Raw genomic sequence first — 19,739 nt, forward strand, 5'->3', positions numbered from 1 at the left:
TTTGAAATGAAAAACGCTTACGACAAACATTTTTATAGTCTATTGTAGGTTAGAAAACTAAAAGTAAATTTGATTTTTTAATTACGTTTATTAGAAAAGTTTTATAGGACGTGAAAGAAAGCTCATAAGCGTGTACTTATTATTTTGGCCAGTAGTGTATGTCGGTTTTATAGCGTTTTTAAGTTTCCTATCAGATTTCTGGATTTCATTTTGTTTGCCAATTATAAGTCACAGTAAATTCTGTTTTATATATTATCATAATCCGAATTCGAAAGATATTCTTTAAGGCTTCAACAAATTTGGAAATAAGCTTTCCCTTTTGATTAATCGTTTTACACTCCATTTAACCATTTTCTGAAAAAAAATTATTGTACAAGAAAGTTTACACTTTTTTATTTTCCAAGGGTTCAAGAAGGATTATTCGGTTCATAATCTTTGAAATCTAATAATCCTCGACGATTAGTGCGGTGCCTGCGAGCAGAATCTGTTCAGGTGTTCCATCCAAATTGTCCACATGGAGGTGGCAGATAAGTTTGTCGCGACTTCCACGCGAATACAATGGTAGTTTCGGATTTGTTTCTTTAATTTTCGTGGGATAAAGGGTATTCCTGCTGCCGTTGCCATTTTTTGAGGGCTGTGCCGCAGACTGGCCCTCCTCCTTCACTTTGTATGTGATAAAGAAGGGACTTGATTTATCCATTGTGCCCTTGGCGCCATCAATCTGCAATGGGTAAAGAAAATTCAAAATCTTTTACATTTCAAATCGAGTTTCGATTATTCCGAGGCTCCACCTAGCGTAAATATACAGTAGCTACTTTCAGTTTAAACTCGTAACCTGTCGTATTTTTGTGGCGAATCGTTATCTATCGCCCAAAAGTATCGCCAACAATAGACATCGAAAATTCAAATGGGCTGCGGTCACACTCAGAAAACGCGGTTCATGCTTGAGCTTACTTCTGATTAAAATTTCATCCGAGAAAACTCGGAAACACATAATGCATGAAAACTGGCAATTGTCATAGCTAATTATATGAATTTTACTATTATTTACGAATACACATATATATACCTTTACCTCAATATACCAAATATACCAAAAAGTGACAATAATATACCGTAATTGGTCGACCTGGTCACACTGTGCCGGAATGTCAATCAAATGAAAACAAAAAAAGAAGCGGCGTGAAAAAAACTCAAAATCTACTCAAAATCAATTTTAAACACAATTTAAATGCTGTGAAAAGGCGGCGCAGCAGCACCATAGCAAAGCAAGTGTCGCCAAAAGCGGAAACGGCAAGCTGGAGACGCACTTTATGGCCAAAATGGGGAAGGTAAGAGAAACAACACTAACGAAAAAAAGGAAGGAAGAGAAAAGACGAAGAGCAGCAGCAGCAGGGCGATGGATGGATAGATGGGGGTGCGGGGTGGCGTCGCCAAGGCGCCACAGAAATATTGGGTGTAAAAAGTGCCTACCTTAAGCGGCAGCAGCTGCAGAATGATGGTGGAATCCTCTCCAGACCTTCGGACGTTGTCCAGCGCCAGGCGCTCCACGGAGACGCCCAAAGTGCGGGCCTGAAGCAGCTTGAGGCACGCCAGGAGATTCTCGCAGTTGTAGACATGCACCAGATCGATCTGCTCGGCAAACTGCATATGCAGTTGCTCCTGGTAGCGCTTTTCCGCCGCCTGGGCGCGCACCATCAGGGCGCGAAGGTAGTCCACGGCACTGTTGCTGCTGGGACCTGGCCAGAGCTTCAGCCAAGTGGCGGGAATCTATTAAAAAAACATCTTTAGTCAGGGAAACCGCCTTTAAAGGTAGTGCAGCACCCACCTGCTGTTCTGCCAGCGATCGTAGGCTACTCTGATCCACCTTATGGGCATCCTTCAGCCAGGCATGCATCTGCGACAACGTCTGGTGCACCGTGCGATACAGCTGCGCGCCCATTTGCAGTTCCGCCAGTACAAACAGCGACCAGGGAGAGTCTTCCCCTGCCCCTTGTCCTGGTTCCTTAGCCGTCTGGGTCGCCTCCTTCGATGTCTGGGCAATGGTGCAAGCGCCTGCCAGTTTGCGCCAGAGACTCAACAGGGGTTTGATTTGATGCTCCAACCTCTGACGCTCACTTCTGACGTGCTCATCTCCTGAAGCAGAACCTTCTCCTGCCCCGCCATAGTGCAAACCTCTCAGTTCTTTGATCACCCTTCGGGCCTGTTCGATTTCTCGCTGTTGTTGCGCCTGATTCGCCAGGCCATACATGCTGGGCTCGTCCACGTCCGGGAGTTTATCCAGCGCTGAATAGTAGTCCTGCAGGTGTCCACTGGTGGGCAGGGACATGGCCAGTCCCAGGGGGGACCAGCGATTGCTCAGGACATCCGCACAGCAGAATTGGGTGAGGTAACTCCTGAGTATCTCCAGATCCCTGAGGTTGTTCACGCGTCCGCCATAGGCCAGGGCCTCGCTCAGGCGCTGTAAAAGAGTCCAATCGCATCTTCCGGAGTTCAGTTGAGTGTCCAACCAGTCGAGGACTCCCATGGCGGCCTTTAGGTCCGCCTCTCCGAATTCGTAGTACTTCGACCAGCCCTGGGGGATGTACTGTCGTCGCTGTTGGAGGGCGGCCGTCAGGATGAAGAATACCATTCGCATCTTTAGGCTCTTGGGCTGCTGCTTGGAGGATGTAACCTGCTCGGCGGCATAGTTCTGCAGCAGACGGAGCACGATCTGCTTGAGTCCCCGCGGCTGTTCGTAGCGCACCTTGAGGCACTTGTAGATGGTCGACTCGCTGAATCCCTTTGTGGACTCGCATAGCAGCCACAGTCGGAACTCCTTCGCCTTGGGCATCTCGCTGAGCTCCCGCTCCATTTGTCCGAGCCACTCGGGGACCAGGTGGACATTCTTCACGCACAGCCACTGGCCCTGGGCCGCCGCCTCGCGCATTGCTGAGACAACCCTCCTCTCACTGCCCTTTCCAATTGCCATCTCCTGGTACTTTTGGCTGCCCCACTTCTTGAGCTCTGTCGTGGGATCGTTCTCTGCCTGACTGATCAGAAGGATGGGGCGATCGCAGCTGCTCTGCTGCAGCAAATGCTCCACGGTGGGCTGGGTGGCTGCGTCCGGCGAGAGCCCCAGGAGCTCGCTGCTGACCTTACGGAGCTGCTGCAGCATCAGGTCAGGCCTAAAGATCTGGGCGATGAGCACACGATGGAAACTGGACCCAATGGCGGCTGTAAGTTTGAGAAGATTCATGAGAAATTCACCGACTAATTCCTGGTTCTACTCACGCAGCACATCATCCGCTTGTCGCTCGATAAACCCCCGCCAGATGTAGTCCTTGTCAAGCTGCAGTTTATGCCGCATATCGGGCAGCAGCTGCACGAGCAAGGCCAGCTTCAGCTGCGCCTCTCGGGCCATGCAGTCGGGCAGGCGCCCCAGATTCCCAAGCAGCACACTTCCGTCCGCGCTGCCCATGAAGTTGTTCACGAATAAGTCCCACTCCTTTGAGCCGAGTCTTTCGGGATAGGCCTGGTGGCAGACCCACAACGAAAGGGATAGTTGGCTGTCCCTCGGCGTGGCTCGAGCCAGATTCAGATACACACTCCTCACGAGGAACTGATACGACTGCGATTCATCTCGCTGGTCCTTCGACAGGGCTCCCAGGAAGAGCTCTATGTAGACCACGGCAGACAGCTCGTATCCCTGAACCAGACCCGCATAGAAAGTGGCAGCTCGGGAGCACAGCTCTTTCAAGGCGCCAAACTGTGCCAGAAGTGTGGCCTTGACATCTCCACTCTTCTGCAGGGCCTCATCGATCTGGGCGCTGCTCTGCTTCACTTCGTTGAGACTCGCTAGCAGCTGCTCGTTCCGCAGAATGTCGCCCTCCGACTTGGAGAGCTGTTCCAGCAGCTTGTCCTGCATCTCCATGCGCTGCTTGAGAAGATCTCCCTCGCGCTGCAGCAGCTGGATCCTCTGCTGCTCCAGCTCCGCATTCTTCAGCACAATAGCCTTGGACATCAGTTGATCGGCGAGGCCAGCCGCCGTCACGGTGAAGCGCAGCAGATTCAATTGGGTCCGCTGCTCCTCCGGCAGCTCCAATCGATGCGACTTGCTTATCAGCACCAGCTGGAAGTTCTCGTGCAGGTCCACCAGCTTCGAGCCCACGGCCACCTGTCGCTTGTTGAACCTCACATAGATGTGACCTTGCAACATTTGCAGCAGGGGTGGGCGCAACTGCTCGCAGTCCGTGACCAGCAAGGTCTTTCCAAAGCGCACTGCCAGCTCCAGCTGATAGGAGAGCCTCTCGTTCCCGTGAGTTGCCATCTCACAGGCTCGTCCGCTTCCTTTTAAATACGGCATCAGCCACTCGGCAGCCGTTTGGGTGGGATCCAGCAGCAGTGGCACCGGACAGCTTCCGAACGGCAGCGAGAGCATCTCGCTCAGCAGTGCGGCACTCTCAATGATCTGTGCATCCCGTGCCAAGCCCTGACTCTCCCAAATGATCTGCTGCTGTTCGGTGAGCAGCGTCTGGCGAAGATCAAAGTCGGCAGGAAGGTGAAAGTCCACAGCCAGACGTTTTAGGGAGGAACTATGGAGGGATTTCAATGAATATTTGTAAATAGAAATCGGATAACGAATCAGTTTGCTGTAATAATCCATAATTTAAGATCCAGGCAGAATTTTAAACAGACAGACGGACATGTTGTAGCTTCTGTAAGGTCTGACGGACTCTACGGACTACAATCCTTACCTCCTCTGATCCAGTCCCATTCCCGCATAGTAATTGATAGCCAAAGCGAGGAGCAGAGTCTTCCCATCCAATGTCTTGTGGGCTCGCTTGAGCTTCGTCAGCTGCTCGCTCCAGGTGGCATATTCCGCACTCAGTTTTCCCACCAGAAGCTCGGCCGCCTGTAGGGTGTCGCTAGCTTCTTGAAGCTTCAGCTCCAGCACGGCTGCCTCCTGGGTATAGGTCTGCAGTTTGGCCGACAACTGTTTGACCCGCTTGTCCACATCGTCCAGGCCACTGGCCAGCTCCTGCATCTCGTCTTCGGCGGCGTTGAGATTTCGCTGCAGTTCGTTCTGTTCCCGCTCCAGGGGCTTGATGCTCTGAATGACTCGGGCATAGCGGACGCTGGCCTGCACCCAGGCCGCCAGAGGAGCAGCTGCTGCAGAAGCCCGTTTCGCGTTCTTCGATTCATAGGAATCGCCCTTGGCAGCCAGCAGCTTCTCCACAGCTTGACAGTTTTCGGGACTGATGCGAGCGGGGTCCAGAGAGCGAATGTCCTCCTTGACGCCCCTTTTGGCAAGGAATGTCTTCATGCTGTTCCACGAGGTGTCGCGTATGCCCATCAGACGGAGCACTCCCTCGAGGATGTCCCGCACTGCTTCTGGAGGGGCGCGCAGTGAACGGATCTCGGACAGAGCCTCCGACTTGATCTGTCCCACAGCATTACTGGCCTCCGCCAGGATGGGCTCCACTTCAGCCAGTTCCTGCTGAATCTCCTTCTGGCGCTGCTTCAACTGCTCGCTGCTCTGCTGCGTCTGTTGCTTCAGCTCTAGCATGCTCGACTTCTGATCATTGGCATTTCGCATCGTGGCCGCGATCATTTCAAGGGCATCGTTTGCCAGCTGCCGCTTCTCCCCCAACGCCTGCTCCTGGGCGGCCGCATTCGACTTGAGCGTGTCCACCAGTCCATGAGCGGAGGCCAGCTTGTCCACTCCCAGCTGTAGCTTTCCCAATCTCTGGTCAATTTCCGCCGCCGCATTGCTGTACAGGTGGTAGTAGCTCGAGATGAGTTGGTAGTACCGCTGAGGGGGCTGCTCCTGGGGCAGCTCCTCCGCCACGTCTGTAAAGTGGCTGCACACGGGCACCTTGCCACGGCCACTTCCGCCGGCTGCTGCATCGTTGAGCAGTTCAATGTACTGCTTGGGCAGCATGGTCAGGGTTTCCCTGGACTCCGATCGGACATAGAGTAGGTCCATTTGACGATGCAGCGCCGGACAGCTGTTAAAGTAGTCCTGAACTCTGGGACTGCTGGGATCTAGCACCAAGATGAGGTGGAGATTCTCTCTGGCCCCTAAACAGGAAAAACCGAAAGATATATCATCATTACCCCAAAAGCTTTTTCAACGTACGCTTCATGAAATACGCTCCCAGCGACTCCTGATATCCCTCCAATTGCGCCGCCTGCTTTAGAGTGCTGGCCACCGCCTCCAGATCATCTCCGAAAAGTTCCAAGATCTCACTCCCCTCGAGCAGCGCCTCAATGGGTTTCAGTATCTCTGGGACATAGGAGAGCCAGCAGTGCTCTATGAGCAGGTAGCTCATCTGCTGCTCCATGGCAGCCCCTTGCATGGCCATCTTCAGATCGTTGTAGAACTCTGTCAGGTCATACGACGGGCCGCCTTGAAGGGTCAACACTTTGGCCTCCTGCATGGTGGCCGCTGCATAAATGGCATCCAAGTGACGTCCGCCAGCCTGCGCCATAATCAGCATGTGGGCATCGTTTCTGGCCAAGACGCGTGCCACTTTGGCCGTGTGATGCAGTAGCTCCTCTGTTATGGGTGCACCAATGCTGTAGCTTTCGGTGTCTGTAAGGGAAAGGGGGGATTCGATTAATATTAAAATCTGTTGAATGGGATGATGCATCTGTTTAGTTACAACTATCCTTTTGTAAACCTCTTCTCAACCAGAGCTCTCACCCAGACATCATTGAAGTTGACTCCCATATCTGTCCGATCCGTCCTCTCTGCCACTATCTGTGTCTCTTCTTGTAGGCCTTCCATTGAAAGAACCAATTCTTAGCCCAAGCTTTCTGTTTGTTTTTCTACCCTTTCTACCCGTTCTACCCGTTCTCTATGTACTTTCAGTGGATGACCCCCGAAGAGGAGGCACGCCAAAAGTTCATCATGCGGGAACGGGATCGCGAGCGGAAGCGCATCAAGCGCATGAATCCCGAGTACCGCCAGATGGAGAGAGAGCGGGACCGATTCCGCAAGCAGACGCCAAGGCCCAGTGTAGTTATCCCCGATTTACCAATATACTCTTCTTGTCTTGAAACAGCTTGAAACAGTCAACAGAGATAGGAGATCTAGGAACGGTTTTACAGACCCGACAGCCGATAGCTGGCAGCTGACAGCTGGACAACTCTGAGAACTGCGTGAGAACTCTGAATCAATCTCTGACATTAACCTCTAACCCCGACTCCACAGTGGGATGGGTGTACTCATTCCTCATACTCACTGCATACTGTGACCTGTCTCTGCACCTCCTCCAGCCACTCATCATGGGCCAGGCCATGCAACAGTCCCTTCGACTTGGCCGACTTGGGCACAAAGAACACCTTCTGCCGGGGGAAATTTTTCGTTTCATTAGGCAAATGCCAACAGTCCAACAGTCGGATAATAGCAATATCCTACCTCCTTGCCATAATATTTGCGCATCGTTTGCTTGAGTATCGCCTCGAACTGGTGGACATGCTCCTCGCTGACCAATCGGTCCCTGAACATCCCCAACAGCTCGCAGTAGAGGGCCTGCAAGGGAATGGGATGGGGCGGATGTGGAATGTGATTAGCTTTGGAGTCAAAGAGCCAAGCCCGCACGCAAACCCACCTCGTTGAAATCGCTGGGGGGATAGAAGACTAGCGCATCCAGCAGCTTCATGACGCATTTCGGACTGAATTGGTAGTGCGCCTGCCCAACTCCCATGGTATTGAACGTAGCCTGCAGCTGAAAAAGGGGGAAAGTCAATTAGCAGATACTCTTTATCCGCATCCCCATTCCCATTCAAGTGGCCAATAGATACCTTCTCGAAGCACTCCATCAGACACTCGCTGACATGCTGCAAATTGACGTTGCCCTTTGGCCTGAAATGCTCGCGCAGCAACGGCTCCAGGCGGCACTGGACGATGGCCAGCATGTCCGAGGATGTGGGACGGGCAACTCTCACGTATTGGTTGAGCGCCAGATAGCGCGGGGAAATTTTCAGCAAATTTTCACTAATGGAGGCACAGATTTGCAATCCGCTCACGCTAATCCACTCGAGATTCTCGGCATAGAAGCCTCCGCGCTGTGCCAGCTGAAGGAGCAGCTCCACAATTTCGCAGGCTCCCCAAGCATCCAGCTGGCACAGATCCAGGTTCTTCATGAACAGCACCAGTCGCGCCTGCTTCGGCCTGTACTCCCGTCCGCGCAATCCACTCACCGTCACGCAGTGGGTGCGCAGTGTGTGCAGGACATAGCCAGGCGTGAGCTGCGTGGAGCAGTTGATTGTGGCCAATTGGTAGCCAGAATGCTCCAGCACGGCCTGCTGCAAGAGTAGGGTCTTTCCTGCACCACTGGGACCCACCAGCATGAAGGGGGGAGTCCTGTTTCCCGGTGCCTTGAGCAGAGTTTCCAGTATTCCCATGTAGGACTTTACATAGGCGGTTACTATGAGGTGACTGCCATTCTCTGGCCTCTCCACCAAATCCACCGCATACTGGTCCAGAGCGGCGCGCTGTCTGTCGTAGTAGGAGAGGTCTGCGTGATTGGGCTGTGCCACATAGAGATTGGCATGCTTCAGGACTAGCTGGGCGAACTCCCCCTGACGATCGTTGGGCACATAGCCGAACAGAGCACGCAGAGTGGCAGCTCCGTATTCCTCCAAAAACTGGGAGCCATGTAGCTGGAGGAGCAGGGAACGCAGCAGATTGGCACGACTGATTCCAGGAAGTTGACTGCAAAGAAACGAACAACGGTTTACGTATAGGAGATCTTTAAGCTATGTAGTCCCAGTATCACCTCAACAAATTCTGATTCTCCAGCCAATCCATAGCATAATTTAAGTTCCCATCCACGTAGCTCTGCAACAGATCCCCATAGGGCTCCTTGGACAGTTCGTGCCTCAGTATCTCTTTGGCGGGGTAGTAGTCGTAGCTGCAGAAGGCATTCCATTAGAGTGTGCCCATACGTAGAGATAATATATTCCTCTCTTACCTCATATTGACAATGCCCATGCGGGAAATGGTCGCCGGGGAGGCATGACGCACATCGTCCGTCTCAAAGATAAAGTTGACATTGTTCCCGAACTGTATCCGCCAGCCCGATGGCAGTGTCAAGAGTCTGCAAGCAAGCATTTCAAGACAAGATGAGGATCAATAACACAAAGATACATAGATATAGATATAGACGAAGAGTTTCCCTGTTTAGTTTGCACTTCACTCTCACTGTCCACCCACAAAACACACACACACAAAACAAAAAGAAACCACACAACGATCGATCGACCCAATTTGTGCTGCCTTTCTATACAAACCAAACGCTCTCCCATCTGTATAATTCCAGTTGATGACACCCGAGGAGGAGGCGCGCCACAAGTTCATCATGCGCGAGCGGGATCGCGAAAGAAAGCGCATCAAGCGCATGAATCCCGAATATCGGCGAATGGAGCGCGAACGCGACCGATTTCGCAAGAAGGCACGACGCTCGAACGTAGCATTTTTCCAATATATATATCTATATCTATAAATCCCAACACTCATTCACACACACACACACACACCAGACACGTACCCGCACACGACACACGCTTAGAATAGGCTTAAGTAGATGGGACATGGGACTGGGGATAAGACTTGGGAGTGGGGACTGGGGACCTTTTGCGTAGTGTAAACCCATTCCAAACGCCATATACAAACTCCCACAATGCTGGAGGCTCAGAACGTGTTGCTTTAATATGTGTTCCCCCTTCCTTCTCATTTGCAGTTGACCCCCGAGGAGGAGCTGCGGCTGAAAATGATACAGCGGGAGAGAGATCGCGAGAGGAAGCGCATCAAGCGCATGAATCCCGAGTACCGGCGGCTGGAGCAGGAGCGCGATCGGGACAGAAAGAAGGCGCGGAGGGCGAACGAGGCCTTCCGGCAGCTCGAGAAGCTGCGCGACAAGATACGCAAGGACCGCAAGAAGGGACTCCTGGTGACCGATCCCTCACAGCTCCCGCCCGAATTCGCGGCCATACTACCGCCAGTGCCTGTTGTCAAGCCCGAGGTTGGTCTGCCGCCAACCTCCCAGGGCCAGCAACAACAACAACAGCAGCAGCTGCAGCAGCAACAGCAACAGCAGCCGCCACCCTCGCATCTCCAGGAGCAGCAGCACCACCAGCTGCCGCACCAGCGGGGCCGCAACATGTCGCATGCGACGTCCGCGGCGAGCACTCTCACCCAGCTGACGCCGCCGGCCCACGCGACGCCCACGCACTTGCAGCAGCTCAACAAGCTGCAGCAGCTGTATCCGCCGCGGTCGTTCGCGCACCCCGCCTTGCCCATCACCAGCGTGACGCTGATGCCGCAACTGTGCCACCCCATTCTCCACCAGAATCTGAGTGCCACGCTGTATGCGGGCCCGAACGGCATCAAGCAGGAGTACGGCCAAGATGTGTCCGCCTCGGCCATGGCCGCTGCCCAGGCGGCTGCTCTGGCATCGCTACGGGGCCAGCAGCACACGCAGGACGATCAGGATATGGCTCTCAACCTGGAGCCGGAGATCATACTGCAGACAGCGCCCGATGTGAATCCCGCCCAGCCACAGCAGCACCACTTCACTGCCCACCAGCAGCAGCAACAGCAGCAGCAGCACCATCTCCAGCAGCAACAGCAGCAGCAGCAGCACTGCAACATGTTCCAGCACATGGCACCGCAGGCCCATATGCAGCACATGAGATCGGCGGCGCTGCCTCCGCCGCCACCCTCTGTGGCACTGCCGCCACCGCCACCACCAGCCACACATCAGCAGCCACCGCCTCAACAGTTGCAGCATCCGCAGCAGTGAAAGATTCTCGCCTTTAGTTTTTAAGCTCAACGCTAGCCAGCTAATCACATTTCACACGTTCATGTGCGCCTACAGTGGGTCTGGAAAGTGCCTCCACACCGGAAAAAGGTTCAACGCAATGCCCACTCGGAACCCACTGTGCTTAGAGTTGTGATTAAATTGTTTTTGTGATTCCTATTTCTGATTTTATGATGTGCAAAAGTACGTTTTCCTGTGACAAGGCAGATGTTTATGGAACTATGGCATCAGTAACAGAAGTAGACTTGACCTGTAGCAATATCATGAGAAAACGTATCTTTGTCTCACAAGTATCCGGTATTTCTGTCAATGCTTTAACTGTTCTTCAGTATCCAACAGCCTTGCAATATTTAAAGCCCTAGATGTAGTCTCTTGTTTTATGTCCCTTTTCTTATAGAAGTCACAGCTCTAAGGTATGTCTCAAACACTCATGTATGTTCGATATTTGTTTGAATGTTAAGTTAAGACGCCATTTGTAAAATGCCGTTGCGTCGCGCATTGCGTTGATTGCGTGAGTGCGCGGCGCTACATTTGTGGGCTTCCCCGATCCCGGATAAGTTGTCGTCATCGTCATCGCCTCAGCATTTCTCTGTTTTTTAGGTCTGTACGTATTTTGTTTAGTCGCTAAGTGATAGATGGATGCAAACGCGCATTCCTACAATATTTGCAAGTTTAAGATAATGAGATTCGATATAACGATACGATAACGATAATTGTACGATTACACCTATGATATAATGATACATGGCAAGCCGTAAATAATTATTACGAATTTATGCGCAAATACGAGCAAAATATAAGTAGCAAAAACCCTTGCTACCAATGAAATTAAACCACAACTTTTTCATTTCTCACTCACTTGTTGTCATCCAGCACCGAGTTGAGGGCCTCTATCCATTCCGGATCGATGCTGCCGTCACACACAATCCACGAGTGCACTTGGGCCGGCTCCTGATTGACTGCCACCGCCGTGTGGGTGAGCACGCCGTCCTGCCACTGCCTCGTGTCTGCGTCCAGACGTCCGAGCAGCTGCACGCGACTCATCGACTTGGGGCTGATGGTGTGCACTCGCAGCTGCATCCCCGAGGAAGTCAGGGCCTGCCGGAGCAGGGCCATGATAGTGGACTTGCCGCAACCTGGCGGGCCCACCAGCACCACGCCCATTCGTTTCTGGAGCTGCTCCTGCAGCTGCAGAGCCTTTTCAATTTGCCTCTCGCTCGGACAGAGGCCCAGAGTCCCGCAGGCAGCGGCCAATGACTGCTGAAGTGGGGTCGCCGCCGTCTCCGAGGTGCCAATTTCCGGGAACACATTACGCAGCAGCATTTCGAAGCGCGAGACGTCGTGTTGCGCCAGCTTGGACATGGTTGATGAGCGCAGACACTGCACCACAACAGACAGTTCCTCATTAGCGCCTGCCAGCTCATTAGACCCGCTCGTTAACCGTCCGCGCAGTCCCTCGCCACAGACCAGGAGCACCGTCTTCAGCTCTCGCAATCCCCAGTCGTAGTGTCGCTGGGCAGACAGCATCTTGCCACACAAATCGAAGAGCTCCACGATGCGCGATGCGATGTCTGCGGCCGCCGTAAATCCCTCAACGAACAGCATGACACGGGCAATCTCTCCTGGCTCCGGCTGCTGCATGACGATGGGCCGGAACAGAGCCTGAATATTGCCGGGCAGCTTCTGACGTCCGCCGTACTCGGCTCCAGCGGGATTCAATGTCACAAAGATGCCGCAATGTTGGTTAAGTTGCACCTGTACAAGGAAAAATGATTACTAATTGAATTGAATCTCAAAGAGAATGAAGGAAGAAGAGATACAGATTGAATGGAAGGAGTTTGTGGATACGAATAAGAATGCATATTCCATATTGCATTTAAATATCATTCCTTAAAAATGTATTTATTTTGCGGTGAACTAAAGAACTGGAGTGATCCAAAGTATTCATAAAATCACAGCTATAGTCATGCCTCTTTAAAACTTTCGATCGGACTGAACAAAGCGAATACCGAGTTCTACCGAATCGATTCGTTTGGCTGTTCAACCAGGACTCTAGTATGAATATGCTGAGAGTGTTTACTACTTCCAATTATTCTAAAAATAGGTATAGATCATTTATATATCCCATATTCAAAAAATTTACTTTGCTGATCACAAAGCCACCTTCTCCAGCCAGAGACGGGGACTATGGATAGGGATTCTTTTCAAGAAAATCTTAGTTCTATCTTTTCAGAGAGATAGGTACACAAATTGTTGACTTCCCTCCACTGTTCACCATCAATGACATGGATCTTCCTTTGAACCCTTCTTTTTCCGCACCACAAAAGTAAACTACTGAAGCCAAAGACCAACCACAGCGAACACATTCATTCTGTGCACACACAAGATAGTTTCGAACCAGAGACACACAGGAACTCATAACTCATCTGACTCACCTTTCGCTCGCCAATTTGAACGCTGTCGGACTTCTCCTTGAGGGCACTCTGGATGGGCTGGATCAGCATGGATATGGACGAGAGGGTGGCCTCCTGCAACCTATTAAACTCGTCGAAGCAGCCCCAGGCACCGCAGCGGGCCAGCCCGGTCAGGATTAGACTCATCGATTCGGTGTCCACATTCTGCAAACAATTCATGACATAATGACAAATTGCACTGGGGCTGGAGTTTGCTTTGGTTTGGTTTGGACTTGGGCCCTGTTATAGGCCAGCACTCTTACCTCGTCGCAATTGAAAACCAACACTAGGCGTCCCAGCATCGCTCCCAGGGCCTTCACACACTCGGTTTTGCCAGTGCCCGCCGGCCCAAAGGGATTACCGCCCAGGCCCATGTGCATGGCCTGTGTGAGGATGAGATAACACTTGTGGGTCAGCCGGGTGTGGACAAGCTTGTTGGCCTGGCCGAGGAACTCGTAGGCGTATTCAAATTCCGCATAAACCATGCGGACGCACACCTGCCGACTGCCACTCACACTGCCACTTCCTCCGGCGGCCAGGTAATATCGGAGTTGACACAGCCAGTGCCAGTCGCCGACATGCATCACATTGTGCCGCTGCAGCTGCTCCACCACCCCGGCATAGTGCACCAGGTCCAGGAGCAGGGCACGCAGCTTCAGGCTCATCAGGCTTCCGTTCTCGGCACGCTGCTTCATTGCCGCCAGATGGGCAATTTCCGCCTTCAGCTGCTGCTGGAGCTTCGCCAGCGCCATGGCGCCAATCGCCTGCTCCGCCTGGCGGGTGAAGTGCAGAGCCCGGGCCGTGGCCAGCACCTGGCTGACATACTTCCTTAGGATCTGCTCGCTGAGGCTATCGCTGTTGGCGCTGGTGTTGGAGTAGCACTCATGGATCTGGCCCCGCAGCGTCTCCTGGACGGCCGTGACAAGTTGATTCAGCCAGCGCTTTGATGGAAATGGATTATGGATTGGGGATAATGTTTCATATTCTGCGTGCGACAGCGACTCACCTCTATGTCGCCTTTCATATCCACGGGCTGGCTTAGCTGCAGCTCATCGCCCTCGGCACTGTGCACAGCCACAATGGAGAATTGATTGGCATCGGCGGCAGTCTGCCTTATGCTCAGGCTGTGACACCCGGGAAATAGCTTACGGATGTGTCGCTGTATGATGTCGGCGTCCTTGCTGGCCTGCCCCAGCAACTCCAGCAGATCATCGTCGCCCAGGAAATAGAAGCGTGGAAAGGAGTTCCGTTTGTCCTGCGGAAGATTGATTGATTGCCTCAATTGAGCTATACACTTGCCAAGTTATCCACAGGTCTTACGGTTATGTAGCTCATCAGATTCTGCTGACATCTCGCCAATTGGGTCTCCAAGGCATGGACAATGGTGCTGATTTTGTTGATCTTAATCAGCGAAGTGACCCGGGCATCCATTTCGATTTCCCGCATCACGAAACGAAAGTCCTTGTCAATGCGCTTGAACAGTGACTGTTCCTGCTGCAGAGTTCCCGATCCAAAAACGGGTTCCAAATATACCCATCTAGATAGGATATGTGGGTTATTATGTATTCCAGCTCTTGGATTGTTTTCTTACCGTCTTTGCGAGTGACTTAGACTCGTGAGCAGGGCATCCAGCGTGTTGAGGCGACTCTCCCACAGCTCTGCCTGATCGGAGAAGCTGTCGAAGGCAGCCGAGTTCTTGGCCGATTGCAGCAGAGATTGATTATCGCCAATCTTGTTGAGCACCTCCTGGTAGTCCTTGATCAGGGATACGGTCTGCCCGGAGGCATCTGTGCGCGCGATGAGCTTCAGCTGAGCCGTCACCGCCCACTGATCGAGTTCAACCAGAGCCTGCCGCACAATCTGCTCGCTGGATGCCTGCCTCACAATGCTCCCGATCTCTGCGGCAGCCGCTTGAAGAGCATCCATATCCTCCAGGATGTCTTGAAGGAGTATCGAGTGCAAGGGCTTCGATTGACTTCGATGAAGCAGCTGAAAGATCCTCGCCCAATGGCGTTCGCTCAACGCATCCGATTGAAGCTGCTGCAGGACGGGCAGGGCCAGCTGGAGGCGCTCCACCTGCTGACGGATGCGCTTGGAGGGCAGATCTATGGAGGCATGCACGGAACCCTCCCACTTGGCAATGAACTCGTTGAGCACATAGGGACGTCGGCGATAAATGGTCCACTCCTCCTGCAGGATGGGCTGGAGCTCGCTCAGGAAGGAGTCGTAGACCTGCCACTGCTTTGACTGCTGTTCCATTTGGCTGTCAATCTCGGCGAACGGCTGCAGCATGTCCGAGGGGAACTCCATGTTGAATTTGGAGCACTCGTCCAGGAGCTGCTGCTTCTTCGTCTGCAGCTGCTGCCAGTGCTGGCGGCGCTCCTTGAACACCTCTAGGGTGGACTGCTCGTTGGCCTCCAGTTCGGCGATGGTGGACTCCCAGCGAAGTAGAAACTTTTCGGCTTCATTTCTGAGGTTCTGAAGCTGTGTCTGGGCCTGGTTCTTGATCATATCCACTTGACGTTGGAGGATCACTGCATGGTTCTCCAGCAGTGGCTGAAGCTGCTCCCACTGCTGCAGGATGCCGGTGAGAGCTGTCACCCGCTCCTTGCACCAGCCCGCCAGACAGGCATCTTTGGCCCTCACCACTTCAAGTGTCTCTCCGATCTGCGGCAGCTCGCTCATGATCTTCTCGTACTTCATGCCTGACTGACTGATGCTACCCTCGTCCATGGGCACGTTCTGCAGAAACTGCAGGGCATTCTGCAGAAATTCCTGCACCACTCCCACATCCGTGAGGATGGAGGAGCGTAAGCTGTTGGACAGCGACTCCCAGTACCGCCTGCTGATGAACTCAATGTCGTTTCGGAGGGGCAGGACATTGATCACCAAGCAATCGATGGATTCTTCTGCCTGCTGGAGTTTGGCCAATTGCTGGCTGAAGTGCTTGCAGGCCCGGAAATTGCGGTCCCAGTCATCCGCCTCATTCAGGTGAATGCCGCACAGCTGCTCCACGTCCACACACCCCAGAGCTATCCATGGCAGCCAGATCGTCTTGAAATCCTCCAGCTTATCGAACAACTCCGCTGCCCTCTTGTACAGCGGACCAAAATGATGGCGATTAACCGTCACCATAGACTTGAACAGCTCCGAGCTGTGCTCCGAGAGTCCGTGGAAGTTGCACGGTCGCTCGATGAAGCGTCGGAGCTGGCTGAAGTAGAGTTCCCGTATCTCCTCCTCCGGCGGACTGTAGCAGAGCTCCCTCTGGCGCAACACGAGCTTGATGTGGATATCCGGCAGCTTGTTGTTCATGTCCAGCAGTCCGAGTATATACTGATACTCGAGCACTTTGTACAGCTGATGGTCCCAGTGCAGCTTGAAGGCATCCAAATGGGTGTAGCCCTGGCGCTCCAGCGTGGCCAACAGCTCCCGCAAGTGTCGGAGTTCGTCCTTCCAGATTTGGTTTTGAGTAAGCAAGTCGGTGCCCATAAGCTTCATTACCTTTAACAGAGTGGGGTTTAAATATATGTACATCTCAGAGACCTCTCGATCAATCGACGTCCTACCGTTCGCTTGGCCTGCTCGTGGTATCCCACAAGAAGGGTGTTGTCCGACGAGAGTTTGGACACAGCTGCCTGCAGGATATTCACATAACGCTGCACTGAAGTCTCGTCCTGCCAGGCCACCGTCTCGCTCTGCACCAGACGCTGCAGCTCCAGTGCATTCTTCAGCATTATTGGACGCTGGCAGGGAATCATGCGGTCCCCAATGGTATTGTGGAACGTGGCAATCTGCTGCAGCCGCCGGGCATAGCACATGTACTTGGCCGCATGCGTGGCAGACGCACGAACATCCAAGGGCACGTTGTAGCCGAGGTTCTCAAACTCCCGAACATCCTGGCAGAAGGTTACCAGCTTCGGGTTGAAGGTTACTCGCATTAGTTGGCGGCCCTCCTTTTCAAACTTCACAACGGCCTGATCATCGCGTAGTCTGTGAAGGGGATGGTGATTATATGGCAGAATCCAATAATGGAGACAATTCTCACCTGAGCTCCCCGCTTTTCACTGCTGTAGAGCACTGCCCCGACCATATCTCAAAGTTGGTACGCAACAGCGACTCTGTCTCCTCCTTGATCTCCTGCACTGCTTTGTTGATCTTGTCGAAGCCCTCTCGGCCGCTTATGAGATGGCTGACCTTCTCAATCTCCTGAATTTGATACTGCACCACCTTTAACCAGCGGCACTCATTGCAGATCACTGACAGATGACCCGTGTCCGGTTCCATGTTTGTGTCCGTCATGGCCTTCCGCAGCTCTTGCAGCAGAATGTGCAACGATTGCAAGAACTGCTCTCGTTCGATGGATAGGAGCTCGAGGACTGCCGGCCGCTGTATAAGGGTTTCATATTTCGAGAAGATGAAGATGACTTGTCGCGGGTTGCTCAAGTGGTGATGCAGCTGAGCCTTCAGAGCGGCCGCAATCCGTTCATCGATGGGCTGCAGGACCTGCTCAAAGTGGTGCAAAGCCTTGTGCCACTTGGCCTGTCCGTTTGAGGAGGTGTCGAAAATGTTAAAGTCTGGAAAGAGAGCGTCGCGTCGGTGAGAATGCCAGTCGCACGTGGGTCCGTACACCAGTGCCCTGCTCACCGGTAAATGGGGCCTGCTCCTGGAACATCTCTTGCAGCTCTGCATCGTCCAGGAGAGTTGCTATTTGCTTGTACAACTGCTTGATATTCCGAATCTCGCTGAGGCGCTCCTTGAACTGCTGCCCGCGCTTGGGCACATGCGGCTCCCCCAGCCATGGATGCTTCACATAGTTCGGCCAGAAGAGGCGCGTCAGCGAGTCGCACAACTGGATCCAAGCGTCCACTGTGTCAATGCTTTGGCTCATCAGGCTGTTGACATGGTAGGAATGCAGGCTCCAGATGTCCTCTGCCAGCAGTTGAGTCAAGCAGACCTCCAACAGCCGCTTCCCAATGATGTCCAACAGATCGGCCATTCGCTGCTGTGAATAGTTGTAGGGCAGTCGCCACAGTTCGTCCAGATTGTTGTGGGCATGGTCGAGGAACTCCTCAATGGTGCTGCTGGGATTTCCACCATCTATTGTGCTGTTGTTTACGTCTTTATATCGGGTTTGACTATGCAATTTTGGCTTTCTTTACCTGATTTGCTTTTCTATATTCTCCAAGACCCCAATAAACACTTGCGCTGCTTCGCGGTCCAATCGAGAGCTCGATTTCTGTCCCAGTTTTTGTTTCCAATATTTGATTTCATCCTTAAGACTGGTTATGCCTGTGAAATAAACAATTTGCTGTGAACTCGAACAAACACAACACGGAAAACAGTCGTTGGAAAGTGGAAGCGGAAGATCGAGCAGCGATAGGTGAGGATGCTGCCACCTTGCTTGAATTTGGTGGAAGGTGCTGCCAGATAGTTTGAAATTGATTGTCATTTCTGTATCGTGTTCTTGGAATTCTTGGAATCTTACTGGAATAACTATTTTCGCCATTTTTTCAGTGGAAAGAGCCAAAAAGTGGAATGCAATTCGATCTCTTATATACTTACCGCTCTGCGGGAGTCCCAAGCTGGATCCCAGCGACACGTGCAAATTCTCCAGGAGGCCGCTTAACTCCGGGCCGTACTCGTTGCGCTGCAAATGGAAAGAATGGCGGATAAGGAGAATGAGAATGAGGCTATTGGTAAAACAAATTGCATTGCACGGAGTGGAGTGGAACAGCAAATATAATTGACAAAATGCAATTGCAGGCCAGATTGAATTATGCGCAAATGCGATTAAATTTTCTTCCAGCTACTACTGGAAGCATGCAAAAGAGCAAAGTAATTTGATCCGAGTAGGATTTATCAGGCATGGCACTGCTCTGCACTACACTACACGGATCTGTATTACACATGGAACGGAACTTACACGGGCGACGGCGGGTGAGTAGACACGGGAAACGGAATTGTAAATGGATTTAACCAGGCCACCCTCCAGTGTTAATATGCCCAGTAGGGGCTCAGAGGCTGCTGGGGCGACATGGGGGCCGGCTCCTTGGCCACCGCCGACCTGCGGCACCTTGTAGAAAAGCAAACAGACCTCGTCGTTGGGTATACGATGGTGAAATTTGATTTTGCCATCGGATTTATTATGCACGGCCGAGATAACCGTGTGCTCCTCCTGCTCCAGAAACTCCAGTATAGTGGCTGTTTGCTCATCCAGCTCCGTGCCCGGCATCCGAGCTGCAAAGTACTCAACTGCAGAGCAGCAGAGGAGCAGGAGAGGCAGGTGTCGAGAGTGTTTTAGTTTGCCTTCTCCGGCGGAAAGAGTGCTCCATCAGCTCTGAAGGCTTACCCGATGTATTTATAATGAATTTAGTGCGCTGGCTCATCTTGAGATGTTTCTATACACGAATATATCCAATTCGATCGCTGGATATACTCTGACTAGATTTAACTTTCGGTTTTCACGGAAAACTCT

At 52.5% G+C, this 19,739-nt stretch overlaps 2 protein-coding genes across 4 annotated transcripts; one reads left to right on the forward strand and one right to left on the reverse strand.

The window, feature by feature from the left end:
• Window positions 1-371: 371 nt before the first annotated feature.
• Window positions 372-19,650, reverse strand: LOC6595732 (cytoplasmic dynein 2 heavy chain 1). The gene is made up of 25 exons (XM_026988672.1): window positions 19,614-19,650; window positions 19,188-19,516; window positions 18,827-18,911; window positions 18,424-18,553; window positions 17,909-18,369; window positions 17,310-17,838; window positions 16,831-17,254; window positions 14,856-16,765; window positions 14,585-14,801; window positions 14,271-14,519; window positions 13,528-14,205; window positions 13,247-13,429; window positions 11,671-12,566; window positions 8,964-9,089; window positions 8,769-8,903; window positions 7,792-8,704; window positions 7,599-7,715; window positions 7,406-7,519; window positions 7,230-7,332; window positions 6,122-6,577; window positions 4,737-6,063; window positions 3,274-4,574; window positions 1,829-3,216; window positions 1,474-1,770; window positions 372-721 (listed from the first exon to the last, which is right to left on the reverse strand). Exons 1-25 carry the CDS (start codon window positions 19,648-19,650, stop codon window positions 443-445), a joined length of 12,684 nt encoding a protein of 4,227 aa, XP_026844473.1. The 3' UTR covers window positions 372-442.
• LOC6595733 (ataxin-2 homolog) lies at window positions 1,195-11,384 on the forward strand. 3 transcript variants are annotated; one of them, XM_026988673.1, is made up of 4 exons: window positions 1,195-1,331; window positions 6,860-7,003; window positions 9,312-9,458; window positions 9,732-11,384. In XM_026988673.1, exons 1-4 carry the CDS (start codon window positions 1,314-1,316, stop codon window positions 10,791-10,793), a joined length of 1,371 nt encoding a protein of 456 aa, XP_026844474.1. In that variant the 5' UTR covers window positions 1,195-1,313; the 3' UTR covers window positions 10,794-11,384. The 3 variants fall into 3 exon arrangements, with proteins under 3 accessions (XP_026844474.1, XP_026844475.1, XP_026844476.1); XM_026988674.1 differs by lacking the exon at window positions 6,860-7,003; XM_026988675.1 differs by lacking the exons at window positions 1,195-1,331; window positions 6,860-7,003 and adding an exon at window positions 7,034-7,146.
• Window positions 19,651-19,739: the final 89 nt, after the last annotated feature.

This window comes from Drosophila persimilis, unplaced genomic scaffold, assembly GCF_003286085.1.
Source record: "Drosophila persimilis strain 14011-0111.01,24,50 unplaced genomic scaffold, DperRS2 tig00000191-arrow-pilon, whole genome shotgun sequence".
Classification (NCBI taxonomy): domain Eukaryota; kingdom Metazoa; phylum Arthropoda; class Insecta; order Diptera; family Drosophilidae; genus Drosophila; species Drosophila persimilis.

What these genes read in the sequence shown, in the direction of transcription:
- LOC6595732 (XM_026988672.1), bottom strand. Translation starts at nt 19,650, where the DNA reads ATGAGCCAGCGCACTAAATTCATTATAAATACATCGG. An exon ending in TGGTTTTCAATTGCGACGAG is followed by an intron (nt 13,430 to 13,527) that starts GTAAGAGTGCTG and finishes AATTGTTTGCAG; the next exon opens with AATGTGGACACCGAATCGAT. An exon ending in CCCCCAGCGATTTCAACGAG is followed by an intron (nt 7,520 to 7,598) that starts GTGGGTTTGCGT and finishes ATTCCCTTGCAG; the next exon opens with GCCCTCTACTGCGAGCTGTT.
- LOC6595733 (XM_026988673.1), top strand. An exon ending in AGCAGACGCCAAGGCCCAGT is followed by an intron (nt 7,004 to 9,311) that starts GTAGTTATCCCC and finishes GTATAATTCCAG; the next exon opens with TTGATGACACCCGAGGAGGA. An exon ending in AGAAGGCACGACGCTCGAAC is followed by an intron (nt 9,459 to 9,731) that starts GTAGCATTTTTC and finishes TCTCATTTGCAG; the next exon opens with TTGACCCCCGAGGAGGAGCT.